We start from the raw sequence: 22211 nt of genomic DNA on the forward strand, positions 1-22211 counted from the left end.
TGCAACTCGCAATTTGCCACCTACGTACATCTGGCCCCACATTTCTAATTGACTGGATTTAAGAAACGTACCAGTATAGTAAGAATGAGTTAAATAAACATGCATTTATATGCTGTGCCGGTAGTTCATTGATAACATGATCATAAATTGTTATAATTATTCTATGAAATAAAGTGATATATTTCCAACTGCTTCTCTTAATGAACATGGGTAGTTTTTTTTTATTACTGTCAACATCTGGAATACTACATTCCTGTTAATGAATGGTATCCTGATTTTAGAAAGACACAGATTGAACAACTGCTGAATGATGCTCATTTTATTGGAAAGGGTTTACTTTATTCTGAAAAGGACTATGATGTGCACAATGCATATTTGGTTGTACAGTATCCTGTTATTGAATTTATTTTCCACAATATTGTTTCGTAGTTGAAAGCTGTCATCAATAGTATCAAAGTATAGTTGGGTCCTTTTCATACCATCGGCCTAACAGTGTCGCTGTTAAAAGAGGCTTGTTAGACACTGTACTCCTGCTCACTAAGCGTCCATCTTTTAAAACCTGAATTAAAAAGAAATAGAGAATAAAGTATTAGTGAACTCGCTTATGTAATGGTCAAACCAATCTTCCTAAACATGCCTTGCATCTAGGAGGACTATGGGCCATAGGTACAAAAGCATTATTGCGGTCGGAAATGGGCCAATTCACAATTTGCAAACGCTTTTTCTTAAGTACCAAAACTAATTGTAATCCTGTAACATGTTACTGAATCTCTATTTTTGTTTAGCTATTCGGTATTTTGAACAGGGTGTGCTTAGGGCATCCTTTCCAAATACCAAATTATAGTGCTGTGTATGAATGTTTTGCAACCAAATTACGGTTGCCAAACAGTCATTTTTTACTGAAACCTCAAGTGGGTGATTCCCAGTAGACCCCTTCCCCTTTATGAATAATGAAAGAAATATTTTTTAAGAGCAGGCAGCGGTCCAAGGGACCACTGCCTACTATTAAAAAATGAAACATAACCCCATTGGTGCTGGCGTCGACCAGCGGCCGACACCAGGGAGTGAGTTAAAAAATCTTCTGGTGCAATGCACCAGAGGATTATTATTATTTTTTTTTAACACTAGGAGACGCAGAACAACTTCCCCATCTGTGATGTCGGCGCGCCGCAAGTCTCGCTGACATCACATTTTTTCCCCACTGGAGGATCAACGAGCAGGTAAGGGTCCTCTCCACACTCTGGTGGGGAAAAAAAAGGCCAAAACGGCCTCCCCAGATGCCAAGGAGGCATCGATGGAAAGGGGAAGAGTTTTTCCTTTCCATCAATGCCTTCCTGGCACCGTTTCCTAGACATGGATCGCAGCGAGATCTTGTTTGGGGGGGTTGGCCCCTGTGTAAGTGGGTCACCCCCGTGAGATACAAAAATAAGTTAGGGTTCTTCTGGGGGCGATCGCGCCCCCCTGAATATGAAATAATGTATATTTAAAAAAATACACCTAGGGGTAATTTTATCAAAATAGTTTTCCCTCGGGGAATATATAAAAAAAAAGAAAACGTTAGGGTAAACCCCCTGGGCTGACTCCCTATGGGGGCATTTTTATTTATACACATGTGTGCTTTGCCACAATCGAAGCCAGAGAAAGCACACATATATAAAAAAAAAGTGATGTAGAGAGTCAGTCTTTCTTATATATATATATAAAAATATATATATATATATAAATATATATATATTTAACAACAGACAAATCTCTATAGATATTTATGTGTGTGTGTATATATATATATATATATATATATATAAAAAAAATTTTTTTTTTTTTTTTACATGTGTTGGGAGCCAGAATCAACCCAGCCGGGAATCCACACATATAAAAGTGATATCTCTCTATATATATGTATGTATGTATGTATATAGATATATATTATTATATATATATTTATATATATATATAGAGAGAGAGAGAGAGAGAAATAGATCTGTCTTTTGTCTAGTGGCAGTTTTGATGCCATAAAGTAGCACAGATGGTGTATTTACCTGCTGCAGAGGATATACATGTATATGTATTTAGCTGAGGGGATTTGTGAAGCCAGGCATTACCTGTGCTTTAAAACAAATGAAATGGATGTGCGAAGGGGGCTATGGAGATATAAGGGGCACTTTTGCTGGGTGGTACTGAGGGAATTAGAAGAGGAGGTCATGGGAGGCGGAGCACCAAAAATGACTATCGCACTGAGTGCAACCAGCCTTGAAGGGTGCGATGATTGTTATGTGGTAAGGTGAAGTAATAGTGTGTCTTTTGTTATTTTTTTCAGTTTCTTCAGGGAATCTGCCGAATCGGAGAAGAATCAAAGGTAAGGTGATAACATTTACTATTGGACACATCACACAGACCCACGACTAATTTTGTGGCTCTACCTGCCTTCTATGTAGGCTAGTACTTTAGAGGGACAGTTTAGCCGGTAGCAGAGATGGTGTCTCATTGGAAGGCTGCTGCTCAAGCCATAACTCAGGTTATGGAGAATAGCTTTGAGGCAGCATCAGAGTCTGAGACAGCATCTGAGGGAGAGGACAATGTGGCAGAATCTGGGAGTGATTTTTCAGTCGGCGGAGTCCCATCCGACAACACCTCTTCCAGTGATTCTGAAGGTGACAACGAGGACAGATGTGCTGTCCCATCGTAAGCACAGTATGTGCAGTGTAACAACATCAGGTTAGCTGGACCCAGAGAGCAGGTGCATGCGGCCACAAGCACAGAGAGATTGTTCTCTTGGCAGCCCCCCTTTTTAGTTTAGCCCCAAATTCCACCTTCTACTGGTGATGCTGGATGTAAAGTCGATACGGCCAACATTTTGTCAGTCGACTACGTCCATCTATTTTTGGATGTTGACTAACTTCAAGAAATTCTGCAGCAAACAAATTTGTATGCAGACCAATTTCTGAGGGCGCATGGAGGCACTCTAAGGCCCCGTTCTTGGGCACGCCAGTGGACTCCCAACTTCGCTGGCGGAGTTAAAAATATTTTTGGGCCATACGTTCAAAATGGGGTTAGTGCAGAAACCCACCTTGCAGTCCTACTAGACGACTCGCATGGTTTTGGTAAACCACATCTTCGAACCATACAAGAGCAGAGATCGTTTTTGCTACTGCAGCGCATGCTGCATTTCAATGACAACTCTGCTGCATTGCCCCGGGACCATCCAGACCATGACAGGTTGTTCAAAACTCGGCCTGTTGTGGAACATTTGTCTGCCAGGTTTCCAGAGATCCATACTCCTGGAAAGAATATAGCAGTCGATGAGTCCTTGATCCTGTACAAAGGCCAGCTGCTGTTCAGACAGTACATTGCAAGCAAAAGAGCTTGCTATGGCATAAAGCTGTACATGCTGTGTGAGAGCTCCTCTGGCTATGTGTACAGCTTGAGAGTGTATACAGGGAAGGACTCTACCCTAAACCCTGTAGGTTGCCCTCCCGCTTTAGGGGTCAAAGGTAAAATTGTATGGGAACTAGTCCAGCTACTCCTTCACAAAGGTTATAACCTTTATGTGGACAACCTGTATATAGGAGCAGAGCTGTTCAGTGAGCTTTACAAAGCTGGCACTGTGGTCTGCGGTACAGTTAGTTGGAACAGCAAAGGATTCCTGCAGGAGCTTGTTTGTAAGAAGCTCCAGAAATCCCAGAGTACTGCAATGCGTTCCAACAAACTATTCTCAGTCAAGTTCTTGGATAGCCGTGATGTATACGTGCTCACTACAATTCATGATGAGAACGCTTCACCCATCACAGTTTGGGGTCAGATGGCAGAAGTCCACAAGCCCATCTGTATACTTGATTACAATAAGTACATGGGCAGAGTGGACAAGAACAACCAGATTCTTCAACCATACAATGCGCGTCGCAAGGCTTGCACTTGGTACAAGAAACTGTTTACCTACCTGATCCAGATGGCAACATACAATGCATATGTTGTTTACCACCTGACAACCACAGGAAGACTCTTGACATTCCTTGACTTCCAGTTGTCTGTAATTGAAAGCCTCACTGCTGTTTCAGAAGCAGCAGCAGCCTCCACCTCATATGTTCTGGAGGATGTGGCAAGGCTGCAGAAGCGACACTTTGCTGATGGCATTCCTAAAACACCCAAAAAGGATCGTCCATTTTGTCGCTGTAAAGTGTGTTCGAAGCATGGAAATCGGCAGGAGAGTCTGTATTACTGTCCCCATTGCCCATCTCAACCAGGCCTCTGTGTCCCTACTTGTTTATGTTGTATCATACTAAAGCAAAGTTCTGTGAAATCGACTGAGGTGGAGCTGCCGTGGGGTGATTCTTTCAGTGGCTGTGCATGGATACCGAACGTCCACAGGCCACTGCTTCATTAAGCAAGCAGCCACAGAATTTTACTTCATCTACTTCAGGAAATCATGGACTTCCTTATGGCCTGCTTAAGAGCTATACATCCACCATCAGAACATGGTAGGTGTTCTGCTCAATTAACGTGTGTTATAGTTCCCATACTGCATATACTAGTGGACAGAACATATGCTAGATTGTCACGGAGTAACCTGTTTGGCAAAAACTTAAAGGCATGACTGAATTTTGAAGTGCTTGTTAGGGAACTTATGTATGCTGTACAAGGACTACCATGCGAAAACCAGAGTAAGTGTAATAAGTCAAACAAACGTCCTGTGAGACATATTCACCAACATTTCTACTTGTTTGAAAGTGTGCAAATTCAATTTGTAGCTTCACTTTCAAAGCAAAAGTAGAAGTGTTGGTGAATGAGTCCCACAGGATATTTGTTTGACTTTTAACTTTAGAGAGTTTAGGATTTCTTTACCAGCATATCAGCCTTAGTTTCAACAGTAGATATGCTTGCTCAGTTCGAGGAAGAGGCCTCCCAAGGCATACTCCGATACCCCCAACTTGCATCCACAAACTAGTTTAGGTTCACTTGGCAATCATACAGGATTAGTCAGGACTCTGATGAGGACAGACATGAATGGGTAGGGAAAGCGTATGGTAGGTGTGCCTTCACAGGGATATTGCACAGGTAGAAGGCAGATAGTAAAGGTAGTACAGATGTACATCATCTACACCCATGGATGCAAGCCCATTGGTGCCATCCCAGTACTGAAGGACAATGGCACGTATGGGTCAGTGTCTGACCTGCTTTTCATGTTCATCCTCCATCAGAACTTAGCAGATGTTAATTTTGCTGTATGATAAGTGCAATACAGTCACAGCACTGCACATAATGTTGACTGGGACATATGCTACGTTCTCACAGACTCCCCTGTGTGCCAAACACTACCCTTTTTCATAGCCTATGACCTTCACTTTAGGGAATATCGTGAAAATTCCCAAGCATTTTTTTAATACAAATTCGGTGCAAAACTAACTCCACATTTATACTTTGGCGCTAGACCCATCTAGCGCCAACTTTATGGAGTTAAAGTCATTTTTGGGGCGTGAAACCTACTTTGCGTCAGTGAGATGCAAGTAGGCGTTCCCGTGCACAAAATGACTCTATGTATGGCCTTAGCACCATATTCATCCCCCCATTCTAAAATCACGCACTGAATGGAGGAGAGGTAAAAAAAATAGTGCAAAGCTTGCATTGCACCATTTTTTAACGCCTGGGTCAGAGCAGGCGTTAGGGGACCTGTGGGACTATTTTCAAGATGGAACACCATGGAATAAGCCCACAGGTGCCCTCCCCAGGCCCCAGGGACACTCCAACCCACACCAGAGGGACAACGGAGGATGGGGGACCCCATACCAGGTATAGGTAAGTACAGATAAGTGTTTTTTTTTAAGTACCATGGGGGCCCTGAAATGGGGCCCCCCAGATGGCACTGGGTGCAATGGCCATGCCCAGGGGACGATGGGGTGGTGGGCATGACTCATGTCTTTTCTCAGACAGGAGTCATGTGTTATGGATGGTTCTGCATCAGAAAATGACTCTAGGCAGGTTAGAGTCATTTATTTGTTTAACTCTAACCTGCCTAACATCATCTTTTACTGCAAAACCACCCTTCTTCCATACCGCCAGCCCCACCCGCCTAATGTCATTTTTTTTAATGCTAGCCTACCCTTTTCACCGGCTTGCCCCATTCCATAATATGGTGCCCGGCTGGTGTACAGACATGGTGCAAGCTGGTGCAAAACGTTTTGGTGCAAAACTGCTTTCGTGCAGTTTTGCACCAAAAAGTATAAATCAGGGCCTGAGTGCGCTAAAGGTGCATGAAAAACGTCTTCCTGAGCCACGGGTGGCTGTCATGGGAGTCATTAGTATAGGTTAGTTACGCATGCCTTCGGTAATGTTCAGGAAGGAGGCGGCAGTTACTTGACAGGTGGTAAAATGCAGTCAAACTTATTCCGTCCTGTGGCATATGAATTTGATGGGCCTTTGTCTGGCAGCGGTAAGGTAAGGTGAGCGCAATGAATGGTTGGATTGGGCCTGTGCCCGGCGGTATGAAAGAGTTGTTTGTTGTGCATGAATGGCGTGTGAATGGACTATAAAGAGGTTGGTGCCTGGACATGGCTTTATGGCCCACCTTCAGAAGGCTTGTTTTCAATATTCAGATACTCTGATAAGTATTCATGCTTTGAAACCATAATTTCTGGAGGTGCTAAAACCAACCAGTGTGCATTAACTTTACCATACTAGTTCCAGGGGAGTCCAAAGGTGCAGGACTTGTATGGCTCCCACCAGTTTTCCTTCACCCAGAATCCCCTTGAAATCACAAACTTTGCTTATAAAACACCTTTTCCTTGCGTTCCAGTGAGGGGAAGTCCTGGAATCTGCAGGCAGCTACAAATTTGCTACCACCCAGCGTTCCACTAAGTCTCCAGAGAAAAACATTGCCTCACTTAGTGGGTGGGCAATTGACCGCAACAGGAAAGTACCAAAACGCCTGGTTTTGTAAGACAGTCACCTGCGTGTTTGGTCCTGGGCTCGGCGGCCATGTAGGGAAACCTACCAAACCCAGACATTTCTGAAAACTAGACACCCCGGGGCAGTCCACAGAAGTGTGGCGTGTTTGGATTTCACAAAGTTTTCTTACCCAGAATACCCTGCTTTTTCAACACAGAAACTACAGGAATGTGCAGGGATCCACAAAATTCCTACCACCCAGTGTTTACCACTTGTCCCGATAAAAACACAACCCCACTTGTGTGCCTATGCCTAGTGCCTGCGTCAGGAATGGATCACTCCAGGGTTAACAGTAGCCCTAATGCATGACCCTTGTGTGATTCATTCCTGTCGTGGGCACTAGCCTACCCACACAAGTGAGGTACCATTTTTATTGGGCGACTTGGGGGAACGCTGGGTAGAAGGAAGTTTGTTGCTCCCCTGAGATTCCAGGACTTTCCATCACCGAAATGTGAGGAAAACGTGTTTGTTTTGCCAAATATTGGAGTTTGCAAATGAGTCTCAGTAATAGAACCTGGTGAGATCCCCACAAGTCACCCTATCCTGGATTCTCCATGGTGTCTAGTTTTGAAAAATGCACAGGTCTGGTAGGTTTCCCTAGGTACTGGCTGAGCTAGAGGCCAAAATATACAGATAGGCACTTTCCAAAAATACACGTCAGATTTCAATGTAAAAATGTGATGTGTCCATGTTTTTTTGGGGGGCATTTCTTGTCGTGGGCACTGGGCCTACCCTCACAAGTGAGTCCATTTTTATCGTGAGACATGGGGGAACAAAGAATAGAAGAACAAGTGTTACTGCCCATTGTCTTTCTGTACATTTTCTCCTTCCAAATGTGAGACAGTGTGTAATAAAGAAGTGCATTTGAAAAAAGCCCTGTAATTCACGCTAGTATGGGGACCTCCGAATTCAGAGATGTGCAAATAACCACTGCTTTTCCACACCTTCTCTTGTGCCCATTTTGGAAATTCAAATGTTTCCTTGATACCTATTTTTGACTCTTTATATTTCATCAAATGAATTGCTGTGTACCCAGTATACAATGAAAACCCATTGCAAGGTGCAGCTCATTTATTGGCTCTGGGTACCATGGGTTCTTGATGAACCTACAAGCCTTATATATCTCCGCAAATAGAAGAGTCCAGCTGAGGTAACAGTATATTGCTTTTGAAAATTTGGCATCGCAGGATAAAGCTACAGAGTAAAACGTGGAGAAAAATGGCTGTTTTTTTTCACCTCAATTTCAATATTTTTTTATTTCAGCTGTTATATTCTGTAGGAAAACCTTGTAGGATCTACACAAATGATCACTTGCTGAATTTAGAAGTTTGTCTACTTTTTTAGAAATGTTTAGCTGTGTGGGATCCAGCATTGGTTTCACTCCTATTTCTGTCACTAACTGAAAGGAGGCTAAAAGCACAAAAAAATAGTAAAAATGGGGTATGTCCCAGTAAAATGCCATAATTGTGTTAAAAAATGTGGTTTTCTGATGCAAGTCTGCCTGTTCCTTAAAGCTGAGAAGATTGTGATTGTAGCACCACAAACCCTTTGTTGATGCCATTTTCAGGGAAAAAAACACATGCTTTTTTCTGCAGCCCTTTTTCCCAATTTTTCAGAAACAAAAACAACATTTTTGCTGTATTTTGGCTAGTTTATTGGTCTCCTCCAGGAGAACCCACAAACTCTGGGTACCTTTAGAATCCCTAGGATGTTGGGAAAAAAGGATGCAAATTTGGCATGGGTAGCTTATGTAATCCAAAAGTTATGAAGGTCTAAGCATGAACTACCCCAAATAGCCAAAACAGCACCGGGTAAAGGGGGGGGGGGAGGGGTTGGGAAAGGGCCCAGAAGCTAAGAGCTTAAGCATTTCATTTTTTTTTTTTTTAAACACAACCTATTTTCCTTTAAGGAAAACGGGCTGCATTTAAAAAAATATATATATTGCTTTATTCATAGGCAATCAGATATTGTGGTCTGCTGGCCCCAGCAGGCCACCATTCCTTGGATGGCTGCATTTCCTACTGGGTACAATTTATGACCTACCTTATTAATATTCATGAGGTAGGTCAATTTGCAACCCTCGTAGAAATCGCTATCTGACGTTTAAAGTTTTCTTACATTTGGAATTGCGATTTCCTATTTGCAATTTGGTAAAAATCGCAATTAGGAAATCGCAATTCCTAGTTTTTGTACATATGGCCCTATATTTTTCTCTAAGATATCAAAGTGCTTAAAAATGTGCTTACAATCTTACAAAGTAAAAAAGATGTTTACATTCTTCTCCTCTATTTTCTATATTCTACATATTCTGCCTCTGAACTGTAGAGATTGATAGGTTCACAGTGTGAGGAGATTTGTGCATGATGAGGCATCTGAGTCAGAATGGCATTGGTTGCAACCAACACAAGGCCTCTGCTATACCAGCGTTTGACATCTGTCAGGCCTTAAGTAGGCCACTGATCTGGTGGGAGGGCGGACTACAGATATTACCTACGGTCCCTGCCTTTGCATAAACATTTCTGCGAAATGTGTGAGTTTTACTGTCCTTGCTTCTGCTATGTCCCGTAGCAACCTTCCTATGTCACTGCTCAGCGGCTGCAAGATCAAAAGCACTTTAGTATGATCATCCCAATAAATAGGCGTGAAGCCACAGATTCTGCCAAATGAATGTGGTGAATTGGTAACTGTTGTATGGTGCCTTACAGAGATGCTGGTATTTTGGGGGTTCCTAGAAAGTAACTGAAAGACACTGAAGCAATCATAAAGGCATTTTAACAACATAGAGCAACCATTCTTAAACTTTTGAATTCTATGGACCTTCACTGAATCACTACTGGAAGCCAGGAACCCGTCCTAAGTAATTTCTAGTATTTGAATCTCAAAACAATGCACAAAAATAAAGAAACAAGTATACATCAGAAAAATACAGATATTATTAATTATTTTATTAATTCACAAACAGAAAATATACACACACAAAATTTAATTTTTAAAGGGAAGGCTGGAGCTTGTCAAAGTTTGGTTTTATTTCTAAAAGATGAAGCAATATGCTATACTCCAACATTTCACTTTGTCTTAATTTGTTTCCTAATGTTACTTTTGTGTCAGCACTTGTCAGTGTCAATTGATGTCACCAATCGTTCATACCAGATGTTGTTCATTGTACTTAGACTGCTCCTATGAATCAAGCTAGGGGTATGAACTTAATTTTTAGTCTACAGTTTTAAATTCTCTCACATTTATATAGTGTTTCAAAAAGTAAAATGTTTACATTTTGCTTTTTATGCATACTTCATTAATCTGCTAATATTATTGTTTTCCTGAAAAGTCATGGGCCTCCTTGGTAGGCATTGAAAACCCCAGATTAAGAACTACTGTTCTAGATAACATGACATAATCTAAACTAGGCAAACTGAGGACAAGCATATTAAGCTGTAGGAGAAAACATCATGGCTACATTAAAAGATACTTAGTCAACGTTGATGGTGTAATATTAAATAAAAATGAAATTGCCCTATAGGTGTAAGAGGCTGGCTCTCTGTAGAGTGTACAAAAATGATGTGCACTGTGTCCAAGCAACCCCACCTTGGTATCCACAGGTAAACAGGAGACCACATAATGTTCTGTTTTTGGGGTAGTGTGAACGAACAGTTAGGCTTATCTTGGAGATGCACTAAGTATTTGCTCTACTCACAACATCAATAAATGTGGATATACACTCGGAGGAATAACTCAAGACCAATTTGCAAAAATACTTTTTATAAAATGTTAAAGACCAAGATCATCAATATACGGTAAGTACTTTTTTAGTTATGATTTTTCAAAGTTTAGAAAGTGTTGCTTTTCTGTGAGTAATTTTGCACCCTTGGGATCAATGGGGAAAACTTTAAAAATGCATATAAATCAGCCAATGCTCTCACAAATGTCACCTTATATTTTTAGGTTGAGGTCATCGAATTGCAGAATGGGACAGCCGGAGAACGTCAGGCTGTTCCCGGTTTAAGCAGGTGCAGCGGCTGAAGGTCTCGGAGCTATTGCCCAAAGGAGAACGGAACCACTTGGAAACACACTGCAAAGCTAGACTAAAGGTAAGTCTGGTGGGGTCCCTTGCTGGGTGGATGTCGCAAAGGGTTAGGAATGCAGGAGCCAGGGAGGCCGGGTGCAGCCAAATAGATCAGCTAGGAGTTGTGCATCTTGGAATCCTTGGAACCAGGAGCAGGTACTTTGAGGGTGGTTTGCAGGTCAGCATGGCCCCTCTGTGGGGTGGCTCTTGGGAGTCCTGGGCTTTTGAGAGTCCAGAGTGGACTTTCCTTCTTCGTTTCAGTCTGATGTTGGGGGTCTGGCCCCCCATCTGATAGTAGTACGCCACAGCCTTGGTGAGTCGTAGTGCCACCAGACTTGGCACAGTGGCAGATCCTGTCCTTATGGGCTGTTGTACGAAATTTGATTGGGTTGCTGAGTCCGGGTCATTGGTCAGCAGCTGGTCACTTTATTGGACTTCAGGGGTTCCTTGCCTGCTGGGCGCAGGGAGTGATACCTTCACTCAAAGGGAGGCTCTTGGCAATTTGTAGAAGGTTGGAGGTAACTAGGGGTTTTGTAGAGTCCTTCAGGTACCCAGGCGACACCTCAGCGACGATCGTCGAGTCCTTGGAGCAGCAGTTTCTTTCAGCACCAGGGCTTCAGTTTTCATGCCTTGGGTCTTCTTTGTCTTCGTCATTCTTGTGGCCGTCAAATCTAATCCCATGGTCTAGGGATGCCCTCTAAATACTACATTTAGAGGGTTCTAGGGGGGTACCCGGTAATGAGAAATGGGCCACCTACTTTAGGGTGGCTACACCAACTAAGTAACCACTTCCAGTGGGAAGGGGTCACATCCCTAACGCTAATGAACTATTTTCCTACCATCCAAGATGAGGGGTGGTGCAGGCTGGGGATGGCGCCTTCTATTCGTGCTAGGTTTCCAGCAGGTTTCCCTGCCTAAAATAGTGGCAAAACTGTTGAGTGGCCATCTGCTGCTAGCAGCAGAGTCCGGGTCAGATTTCAAAGTTGGTAAAGCCTTTAAAGCTGACCACTGGTGCTGAGTGCCTGCCTTGGGGAGGAGGTGAAACACCTCCACCCTGGATAGAGTTTGTGTTCTGGCAAAAGGCTCTCACCCCAGTTTGAAATTACATCATTTTCAGGACAAAAAGTGGGGTGCTACCATATCAAAAGAGGCCCTTTCTCACAATAGGCATTTTTATTTAAATACATATATATGATGTAAACCAGGGCTATGCAACATAGGCCCAGGGGACCAAGGTGCAAGCCAGATTTTCAGACTATTTGATGAAAGTCAAATTGTGCACGTAAGATCTCCAAGAATAATCTATTAAAGATGACAACAAGATAAGGTGAAACTAGGGACAACAGTAAGTAGAACCCCATGCTCAGCTCACTGTGACCCCAACTGGCAAAACATAGCCGTTATCAGGAATCCTGCTCATGAATGATCCTGATCGGAACCCTCGTGAACATGATTCAAACACAACACACCTCCCCCGTTTTCATCTCAACATACCTTAAACAAGTCTAAACAATATTAAAGCAATACATTCTACAAAAATAAATGAAAAGCTATGCTTTACACAAATACTGGCCCATATTTATACTTTTTGACGCAAAACTGCGCTAACGCAGTTTTGCGCCAAAAAAATTAGCGCCGGCTAACGCCATTCTGAAGCGCCATGCGGGCGCCGTATTTACTGAATGACGTTAGCCGGCGTTAGCCGCCGGCGCCGTCTGGTGTGCGTTAAAAAAAACGACATACACCAGGCAGCGCCGGCGTAGGGGAAAATGGAGCTTGGGCGTCAAGAAATGGGGCAAGTCAGGTTGAGGCAATTTTTGCGCCTCAACCCGATTTGCGCCATTTTTTTTTCACTCCCAACCCCCATAGAAATGACTCCTGTCTTAGCAAAGACAGGAGTCATGCCCCCTTGCCCAATGGCCATGCCCAGGGGACTTCTGTCCCCTGGGCATGGTCATTGGGCATAGTGGCATGTAGGGGGGCACAAATCAGGCCCCCCTATGCCACAAAAAAAAATAAAAAAAATACTTACCTGAACTTACCTTAATGTCCCTGGGATGGGTCCCTCCAGCCTTGGGTGTCCTCCTGGGGTGGGCAAGGGTGACAGGGGGGGTCCCTTAATGCCTGCCTTTTGCGGGCGCTAAAAAACGGCGCAAAAGCGGCCGTACGTCATTTTATTTGACCCGCCCACTCCCAGGCGTGATTTTTTCCCGGGAGTATAAATACGACGCACATGCCTCGGAGTCGATTTTTTAGACGGGAACGCCTACCTTGCATCTCATTAACGCAAAGTAGGTGTGCACGCAAAAAAATGACGCTAACTCCATGGACTTTGGCGCTAGACGCGTCTAACGCCAAAGTATAAATATGGAGTTCGTTTTGCGTCGAAATTGCGTCGAAAAAAACTACGCAATTCCGGCGCAAACGGAGTATAAATATGCCCCACTATACATACATAAACCTAAAACTGATGTATGAATATGCATGTTAAAGTCTCATAGGTAAAAACAAAAAAAGATACAAAATAATTGCACAGTGTGACTAGCACTAATACATCTCAAAGTTTTAACACTTAGCTGGCGCAAACTTAACTCTGCCTAGTCTACATTGGTTAGTCTAACCATCCGACATTTTGCTTGCACTTAAATAAGAATGATTGTTAACAATCTTCTGAGTGCACTCAGACTCACGATATCCAGGTTCTAACATTATCTCATCACATTCCCTGCTTACTTTCACAATTTTACCTCAATTCCACCACTGACCATTTTCCAGTTTCATAGCACTGGCATTTTTACTAACCTCCTGGACTTTATGAGGTTGACAAATCTCACTCCCCCTTTTCTCACAATGACTTTCGGTACCTTCACCTGCACCCAATCTCCTTTATTTGGAATCAAACCTAATTTTACTCTGACTACATCTGGAGATAATGGCCTATTTTTTTGATTGGTTAGTGTTGCTTTAGATCCATTTATTTGGCGCTAAAACGTTACTAACGTAACTCCATTTTTATATTTTGATGCTAGACCACTCTAGTGTCAAAATACTGGAGTTAGCGCCAGGTTTAGGATGCGCAAAACCACCTTGTGTCATTGAGATGCAAGGTAGGCGTTCCCGTCCTAACACAATGCTAACCCCCTAGCGCCATATTTATCTCCAGGCACAGAAACGACATGCAAGGAAGATCTGAATAATGGTGCTCAGCCTGCTAAGCACCATTATTTAACGCCTGGGTCAGACCAGGCGTTAGGGTGCAGGTAGACCCATTTCCACCCCAGGAACACTTACACCACAGGGACACTACAGGAGGGGGATGCCATCCCAGGTAAGTTAAGGTAAGTATAATTTTATTTTTTTTGTAAGTGCCATTGGGGGTCCCTTACATGGGGCCCCCTGCCTGGCACTGAGTATGTTGGGCTTGCCTAGGGGACACTAGTCCCCTGTGGTGGACATTGGGGTGGTGGTAATGCCTACTGTCTACACTTAGACAGGAGTCATTATTTGGCTACCTGGGCGTCATAAAATGACGCTAGGCTGGTTAGAGGCATATTTTTGTAGCTAACCAGCCTAACATCATTTCAGTCCCACTAGCGCCATTTTCCCTAACGCCATCCCTGACTGGCTAGCACCTTTTATTTTACACTAGCGATTCCTTAGCGCCATCTTGCGTCATTTAATAAATATGGTGGAAAGATGGCTCTAAGGAATGGCATTAGCCGGCATTAAGATAAATGAGGCAAAACTGTGTTAGCACAGCTTTGTGTCATTTTTTATAAATATGGGAAAATGATTTCCCAGACTCTCCTCCTCCCAGAACTGGCTGATGATAACCTGTCTTCCAAAACACCAGACCAGGATAACCACACTGGTTAGAGAAAACCGAAAGATTGCCTCCCTCTTAAAGCACAGAAGGGGTAATCTTTGTTTCCTTTTTGGGTGTGTTACGATATGCCCAAAGCACTGCCCTAATAGCACCTTCAACATCCATACCTCTCAAAGCTGCACCACAGTACACATTTTACCACTACCCTGTTCATATGTTCTACAAGACCATTTCTTTGTGGGTGGTACAGATTACAATGTTTGTGCTTAATACTAGCTCCATGCAAAAACTTCAATATTTCTTTTGAAGTTAACTGCACCTCATCGTGAAATATCAATGTGGCAGGAAAACCCTCTCTGGCAAAAATATTAGTCAAGAAAGTAAAAACACTTCTTGTGTGGGTTTCTCTTACAAATCAGACTTCCAACTATTTTGATACATGGGGGCATATATACAAGCCCCAAGCGCCACCGGGGGGGTCACTTTTTGTGATGCTCCGGTGGTGCTGTGTCTTGCACATATTTACAAGGTGGCTTAACGCCTCCTTGTAAATCTGGCCCCCCCCAAAGCAGTTTTCTGCGGCACAGAGATGTGGAATGGGTGTTGCTGTGGGCGTACCAATGCAACACCCATTGCTTTTTGACACTGCCTCAGATTTACAAGGAAACGTAAATCTGAGTCAGCGCCAAAAACTAATGCCACCCCAGGGGTGGTGTAAGCATGGCACAATGAGGAAAACTACTTTTATTTCTTCTTGTTTTTGCTTTTGCATTTTGCAGAACACTTAGAAAGAGAAAAAGGCCATTAATGATTGTTTATGTGCACAAAGTTGTCCCTTCATGCACATAAACAATCATGAAATAATTATAATTTGCTACTTCGATGTGTGTTGCATTCTGCAGCACACATAGGAGTAACAAATTGCCATTATTGATTGTTTATGTGCAGGAAGGGACACCTTTCTGGACATAAACAGTAAATCCCTGCAAGGTAGGGACTCTTGCACTATGGTGCAAGGGTGCCTGCGCCGGCGCTAGGGGAAACACAGGAGTGCGCCATATTTTTGTAAATACGGTGCATCCCTGTGTTTCTGAAGTGACGCAGCACGGCGCTGCCAATTATGGCGCTGCACCACTTCCTTGTAAATATGCCCCATAGTCTACAAAAACAAAAGCATATTGGTGTTGAGCTGGAAGATAATAAAATGGCCCCACAAAATCAATAGCCACTCTCTCCCATACATTCCTGGGTGAATGGACAGCCGTAAGACGTTGTACTCCTATTTTGAGTCCTTTGTCATTCAGCTCACAATTAACACACATGGAGACTCAACCCTCAACATCTCTGTTGATACTTGGCCATCAGTATAGAACTTTTAAACTTTTCTTATTGGAGGTCATGTCAAAAATGCCCTTGTGACTGACAGCAAATAAAGTGTCTCAACGCTGGAAAGTGGAATTAGTTTATCAGTGTGAAAAAGAAAATCTCCATCCACTGACAATTCAGCTTAAATTTTCCAAAAACTCTGTAATGCCAAAGATTAACTTTTTCTCTAGGCCAACCACGTGCCACATACGTTTTCACTTCCTTCAAACCGCTTTCTTCCTTCAAAGCATCCAACCACTCCTGTTCAGAAACACATCCTACATCTGACCAACAAATACTAGCCACCAAACATTCCACATCCTCTTCTTCCCCTTCAACCGGGTTGATCAGGAAACGGAAGACATGAAAGGCAATTTGTCTTCTTATACTTCCCTCCTGGGATATGCACAACCTCAAAATGATGTTCCAATAATTTTGAGTTGTGTTGAATCAATCTAGCAGCAGCTCTAATGGTATTAACATTGGAACCACTCAGAATGGGAATTAACTGGTTGTGATCCATTCTGATAACAAAATGAGTACCCCAGCCATAGCATTTACATTTTTCTATGGCCCAAATGCCAGGCAGCATTTCACGCTCTATGACACTGTTGGAGCGTAGCTCTTATATTCAAAATTAACATAAAAAAAGTTTGTGAGTTAATGCATATTAATGCCGCATAGAACATATTGCTGTGTTTTCCTAAACGTGTGTTTGAAATGTGCCCACGGGGAGTGGCTGCCAATATATACGGTGACTAATAAAATTGACCAATAAGAAATGATAATGTATTAATGTATGATTTTGTATTAGTATTAAGGGTTATATGTTAAGGTTTTGCTAATTAATCACTGGCCGTAGTTAGCATGAGTTGGGGCCTAACTCCCCGGTTGCATATTAAATGTGTTTTTCTAATGTGCAGTGTGCTGACTTGCTGAAGGACATGTAATCATATTTTTTTCCAGAAGCTAGAAGATGAGTGTAACTGTAGTAGATCCGTTCTCATGAAACTCGACTTGCTCGAGGAAACATTCTTGCTGAATGCAACAGTGTAGACTTGCACCAGGTACAAGGTCACCTAAACCAGTATAGACAATGGAACTACTGACTGGGGATGCGAGAGGACCACGAGAATATGAAATCATACCGGACATTCTACCCGTTGGAGACGTCAATCACAAGAACCAATGAACTACATGAGAACTGTTATGAGGTGACAATTTTGATAGGACGAGCAGTAAACTATTGGATGGAGATAGTGGTGCGCCAAACCTGCCCAATTGGAAATTAGGGTACTGTACAACAGAAAAGGGATAAAACCTTTTGACACGAGGAGCCATTAGAGATGCCATTGCGAACTATTTTTGCTGTTACCCAGCCACTTTGTCACTCTGCCTAAAGACTTTGTTGTTTGACTCTTCAACCCATCCTCACCCTTGCCTTGCCCGTTCTATACTTCTCCTCCTTATGAGGGAAGTGTCCCATCTTACCCCGTCTTGCTGAACTTTGCTGTGTTTCCTGGCTGACGGCGAATCAACTGATGTCCTGAGGACGAAGACTGACTCTGTATGCTGACCCATTACGGAGGGTAACTATATGATGATGAAATTGTAATTGTCTGTTTGCCTTTCCTTTCTAGGTACCAACTGCTTCTTTTGACAGAGACCATAGATAGATGTTTTCTAAATTCATGTTAATCAAATTGTTTAGCATGAAACCCAACATGCCAATGTTAATTCGAGGTTAGTTAAGGGGTTCATTAAACCGACGCAAATAGACAAATGACTGAATCTATGCCTTGTTGAGCAATGCGCTAATAATACTCTACTAAAGTTACTCCATGTTGACGTCGTGCTATGTTCTAATATTCATAATCTTTGCTTTGATGAAATCTTATTCGAGTTGCCATATTATGACAATGTTGATGTGCTTCTTGGTTTTGAGACTAATAAACTTGTTAGTAGAGTGTAATCAATAGGGAATAAACATCATAAACTTGCTAAAATCTGGTGTGGTTATTCATGACTGAAAGGTCATGGTGGTGTTCAAGTATTATTAATGTCATTGATTAATTTTGATTGAATTGCTAATGCGATTATTGACGGGACTATTGATTATTAATTGACATGTTGACTAGTTATTTTGTCTTAAGGAGACTTCAATCAGGGTCAAAAGATTCATCGGCCTAAAACGAGTCCCAGAGTGAATAAATTATCTAGATTGGGACGAGTTATCAACACATTCTTTGTGTCATTGTGGTTTCTATGTACGTGAAGTGAACGCAATGGTGTTCTCTTTGCCTGCACACTCCTGTGTTAATACCGCAAGCGTACTAGCACTACCATAATACAGCTCTTCCGTCCCAGTAAAAAGGGATTCCGTAAGGGAGCATTGCTAAATTTCTTCTTTATGACATCAAAAGCTACTTGCTGCTTCGCACCCCACACACATTTAACACTCACCTTCAATAACCTTAACAAAGGTTCTGCAACCGTGGCAACATTCTGAGTGAACCTGGCATAGAATTCACACATGCCCCTGAAAACACGCAGTTCATCATAATCTTTAGGTTTGGCCACATTCACAATGGCTTTGAGTAAACCGGGTCTAGGTGAAATTCCCCTGAAGGGCACAATATGTCCCAAGTATTCTACCTTCCTAACTCCGAACACACGTTTTCCTTACTTAATTTCAAACCTCTTGCTCCGATGGCTTTTAGTACCTTATTCAAGGTTATTGTGTTCACATTCATCCTTATCATGAACCAACACATCATCCTAAAAAATAGAAACTCTAGGAATGCCATCCAGTGCCTCCTCAATCACTCTCTGAAAAGTGACAGCTGCCAAACCAAATGGTACCCAGCAGAACTGGAAAACACCACCTGGAATATCAAAAGCAGTTAAATTCTTGGATTCCTCAATGAGAAGAAGCTGATGATAAGTAGAGCACATATCCAATTTGGAAAATAAGTGTACTCCAGATAGTGATACTATCAACTCAATCTTGAGAAGAGGATGCCCATTAACTCACATTGCCTTATTTAAACTCTTTAAAATCTGTGCACATATGTACTTCAACAACAGGAGACAACCATAACAAAGACTCAGTTGGTTCTAAAACACCCTCTCAACATAGATGTTTAAATAATTCAGTCAATTGCTTTCTGATGTTCAACAGAACACTATGTAACCTATTCTTGACAGGCAGTGTTCTCTCTTTTAATTTGATATAGTACTCAAAATTGCTTGCCGTACCTATTTGGGCTGTAAAATTATTTTTTTAGTGCTCTAAAATGTTATTCATACTTTTGAAAGATTCATCCACTTAATTTACACTTAGGACTTGAGGATAATATCCAGGTCTCAACTGAAGACCCAAACACCCTTGATGGTGCCACCCTAATATGTCTGGCCCTGTAACTGAAACATAATAGTTGCCCACAACTATATGATCCTTCAATTGTATAGATGATTCAAAATACCCTTCCAAATCAACCATGACTCCTTTGTAAGCTCCTAGATTAGCATCAGGGGCAAAAGATCTTGCATAAGGTCACTTTCCAACATTGTTTGCATTGAAATATTAGTAATTTTGGAGCCTGAATCAATCAACAAAGGTATTCTAATCCCATTCACCAAAAACTTTTCAACAGGGTATATCTTTTTTAGTGTACTTTTACGCACAGTGCCATATTTCTCAATTCATTACCTAAGTACTCAGATTCTTTTTCCATAGCAGAATTGACTTTAACATTTTTCAAACCTCTACATACTCGGTCATAGTGATTCATAACCTCACATTTATTACATTCTTTGCCTACCGCTGGGCACTGTTTAAAAGATGCAAGATGCATTTTTGAGCCACACCTGAAACACATGGAACCGTTAAAGACTTTAGTTGTTTTTTTGTGAACCAGTGTTAAAAGAAGCAGAAACTGAACCAGGCTTCTTATTTTTAACAACAACAACAAGAGTTGTTGATGATTTGTTAATTTCTCTCAAACATTCTTTGGAATCATGGATGGTATTGGCTATTCCAATAGTTTCCTCAAGAGATGGGTTCTTGTAAGTCAACCGGCATTCCTGAATTTTGTATTAAAGCATCTATTGACTAATTGATCTCTAATCAGCTGATCTGTGAAAATCCTAAATTCAACTTATGCCAATTGTGTGACCAAAGAAAGATGGCTACCCATCAGCGCAACATGCACAAAGAATTCATAGTGGGGTGGATCAATCAAGTAATGACGAATATTCCACTATTTTGGCATCCACTTTGCATTATGACGTGCATTCCACAACTTTGGCAGCCAATTTGCAGTGTGTTTCAGTCACGCTGACTAGTGTTCATTTTACTCCGGTCACACGCTTACCGATACACACACTATTATGGATGGCACAATATTAGTGTTTTCTACAACTTTGGCAGCAATTCCTGAGACAACAACTCAGCGAAACGCAATTCCATTAGCCACTCTATTTCTCTGTGCATTTTACAGCTTTGGTGGCCATTTTGTATTGGTTGTGGATTCAGCGATACGCACACTATTTGCGTTAACAATTATTTATTTGTGCGTTTCAGTCTATTTAGCGGTAACACGCACACCAGTCATAGAAATTAGAATTTTTGCAAAATTGAGTATTTATTTTGTGCATTTTGCAATCCACAATGGCGATACACACGCCAGAGGTAAAAGTCATCAGTTGTTTCGTCTATATGCAGTCATATTATGAAGTGAGCACAAAGTGGGTATCCCCGGCCAGGTTTTCACTCACACTGGTACGCACATCCTTACACTAATCTTCTTGACTATTTCTCGATGACATTGTGTATTTTACTGGCAGTACAGTTCTCTCTTACTAATATGTGTGTTTCTGTGTAGTAAGTGCATTCATTTTAGCGTATCATGAACCATAACTATTATCATTATGCAAGCTATTATGCCACATGTACCATTTTTACAACTGCTTGGTGAACCACTGATTAGAAGGAAAGAATGGTTCAGGGCATTTAATGCATATTCAGGGACCATAGATGGATTAAAATTCAAACCGGAAAGAAAAACATTGATTTTGGAGCATTCATTGGGGTTAGAAGGCCTTAAGTTGTGATTGATGTTTCAGAGGAAGAATTAGATGAATTCAAGAAGGCAGTTTGACGTTTGGAGACACATTTTGATAACCACTTAATGTAATTGTCAAAAACAACATTTTTTTCACAAGAACAATCTGGAGCCAAATCTATTGATATATATGTGGTATCTCTATGAGTAATAGCAGTGAAATGGCATGCGTATTGCCAATTGTGTGACCAAAGTAAGATGGCCACCCATTAGTGCAACATGCACAAAGAATTCAAAGTGGGGTGGAGCAATCAAGTAAACTCTATTCACACAGCAAGAATGTTGCCAATGTGCCCAATGTTACCCACTTCTAGGAGCAGTTGTAAGGCAACTTCTCAGATGCCTTGATGTAGAACTGAATGACAGCCAACAGCCGTGAAGGACAAGGAAAAGCAGCTCATTCTTGGATCTGCAGCACAGTTCGTCACCAGTGTTTACAGTCAAATTGCGTGGGTAAGATCTCAAAAATAATTTATTGGATATGACAACAAGATAAAGTGAAACAAGAAACAATGGTAAGTAAAACCCCCTTCTCAGCTTGCTGACACCTAACTGGCAAAACATAGCCATTATCAGGAATGCTGCTCACAAACGTCCTAAATGGAACTATCGGGAGCATGATTCCAACACAACACAATCCTCATAAATAATTGTACATAAAATTATTCCAAATGGAGATTATTCACATAGTGAGAGATTTTCCAGAAAACCTGCCATGGATCGGTCTTCGTGGACCTTGGTTGGACCCTCCACTTGTAAGTAAAACAAACATTGTCAGTTCCAGTCTTTTTGGCTTTTGTACATTGAAGGTGCAAGCTTAAGTAATACAAAGAAGAGGTATCAGCGGGGGAAGGTATTTTCTCCACATAATTACTGTTTGTGCTCTGTATGC

General features: G+C 41.9%; 1 protein-coding gene across 1 annotated transcript in view; it reads right to left on the reverse strand.

Annotated features, from left to right (window-relative positions):
• Nucleotides 1–305: 305 nt before the first annotated feature.
• Nucleotides 306–22211, reverse strand: part of LOC138296248 (pantetheinase-like) — a 96840-nt gene continuing 74934 nt past the window's right edge. Inside the window, exon 7 of the mRNA XM_069235178.1 lies at nt 306–559. Within this exon, the coding sequence (XP_069091279.1) occupies nt 452–559 (108 nt within the window). The 3' untranslated portion in view covers nt 306–451. The remainder of the gene's footprint in view (nt 560–22211) is intronic.

The sequence above is a fragment of the Pleurodeles waltl genome, chromosome 5, assembly GCF_031143425.1.
Source record: "Pleurodeles waltl isolate 20211129_DDA chromosome 5, aPleWal1.hap1.20221129, whole genome shotgun sequence".
Lineage (NCBI taxonomy): Eukaryota > Metazoa > Chordata > Amphibia > Caudata > Salamandridae > Pleurodeles > Pleurodeles waltl.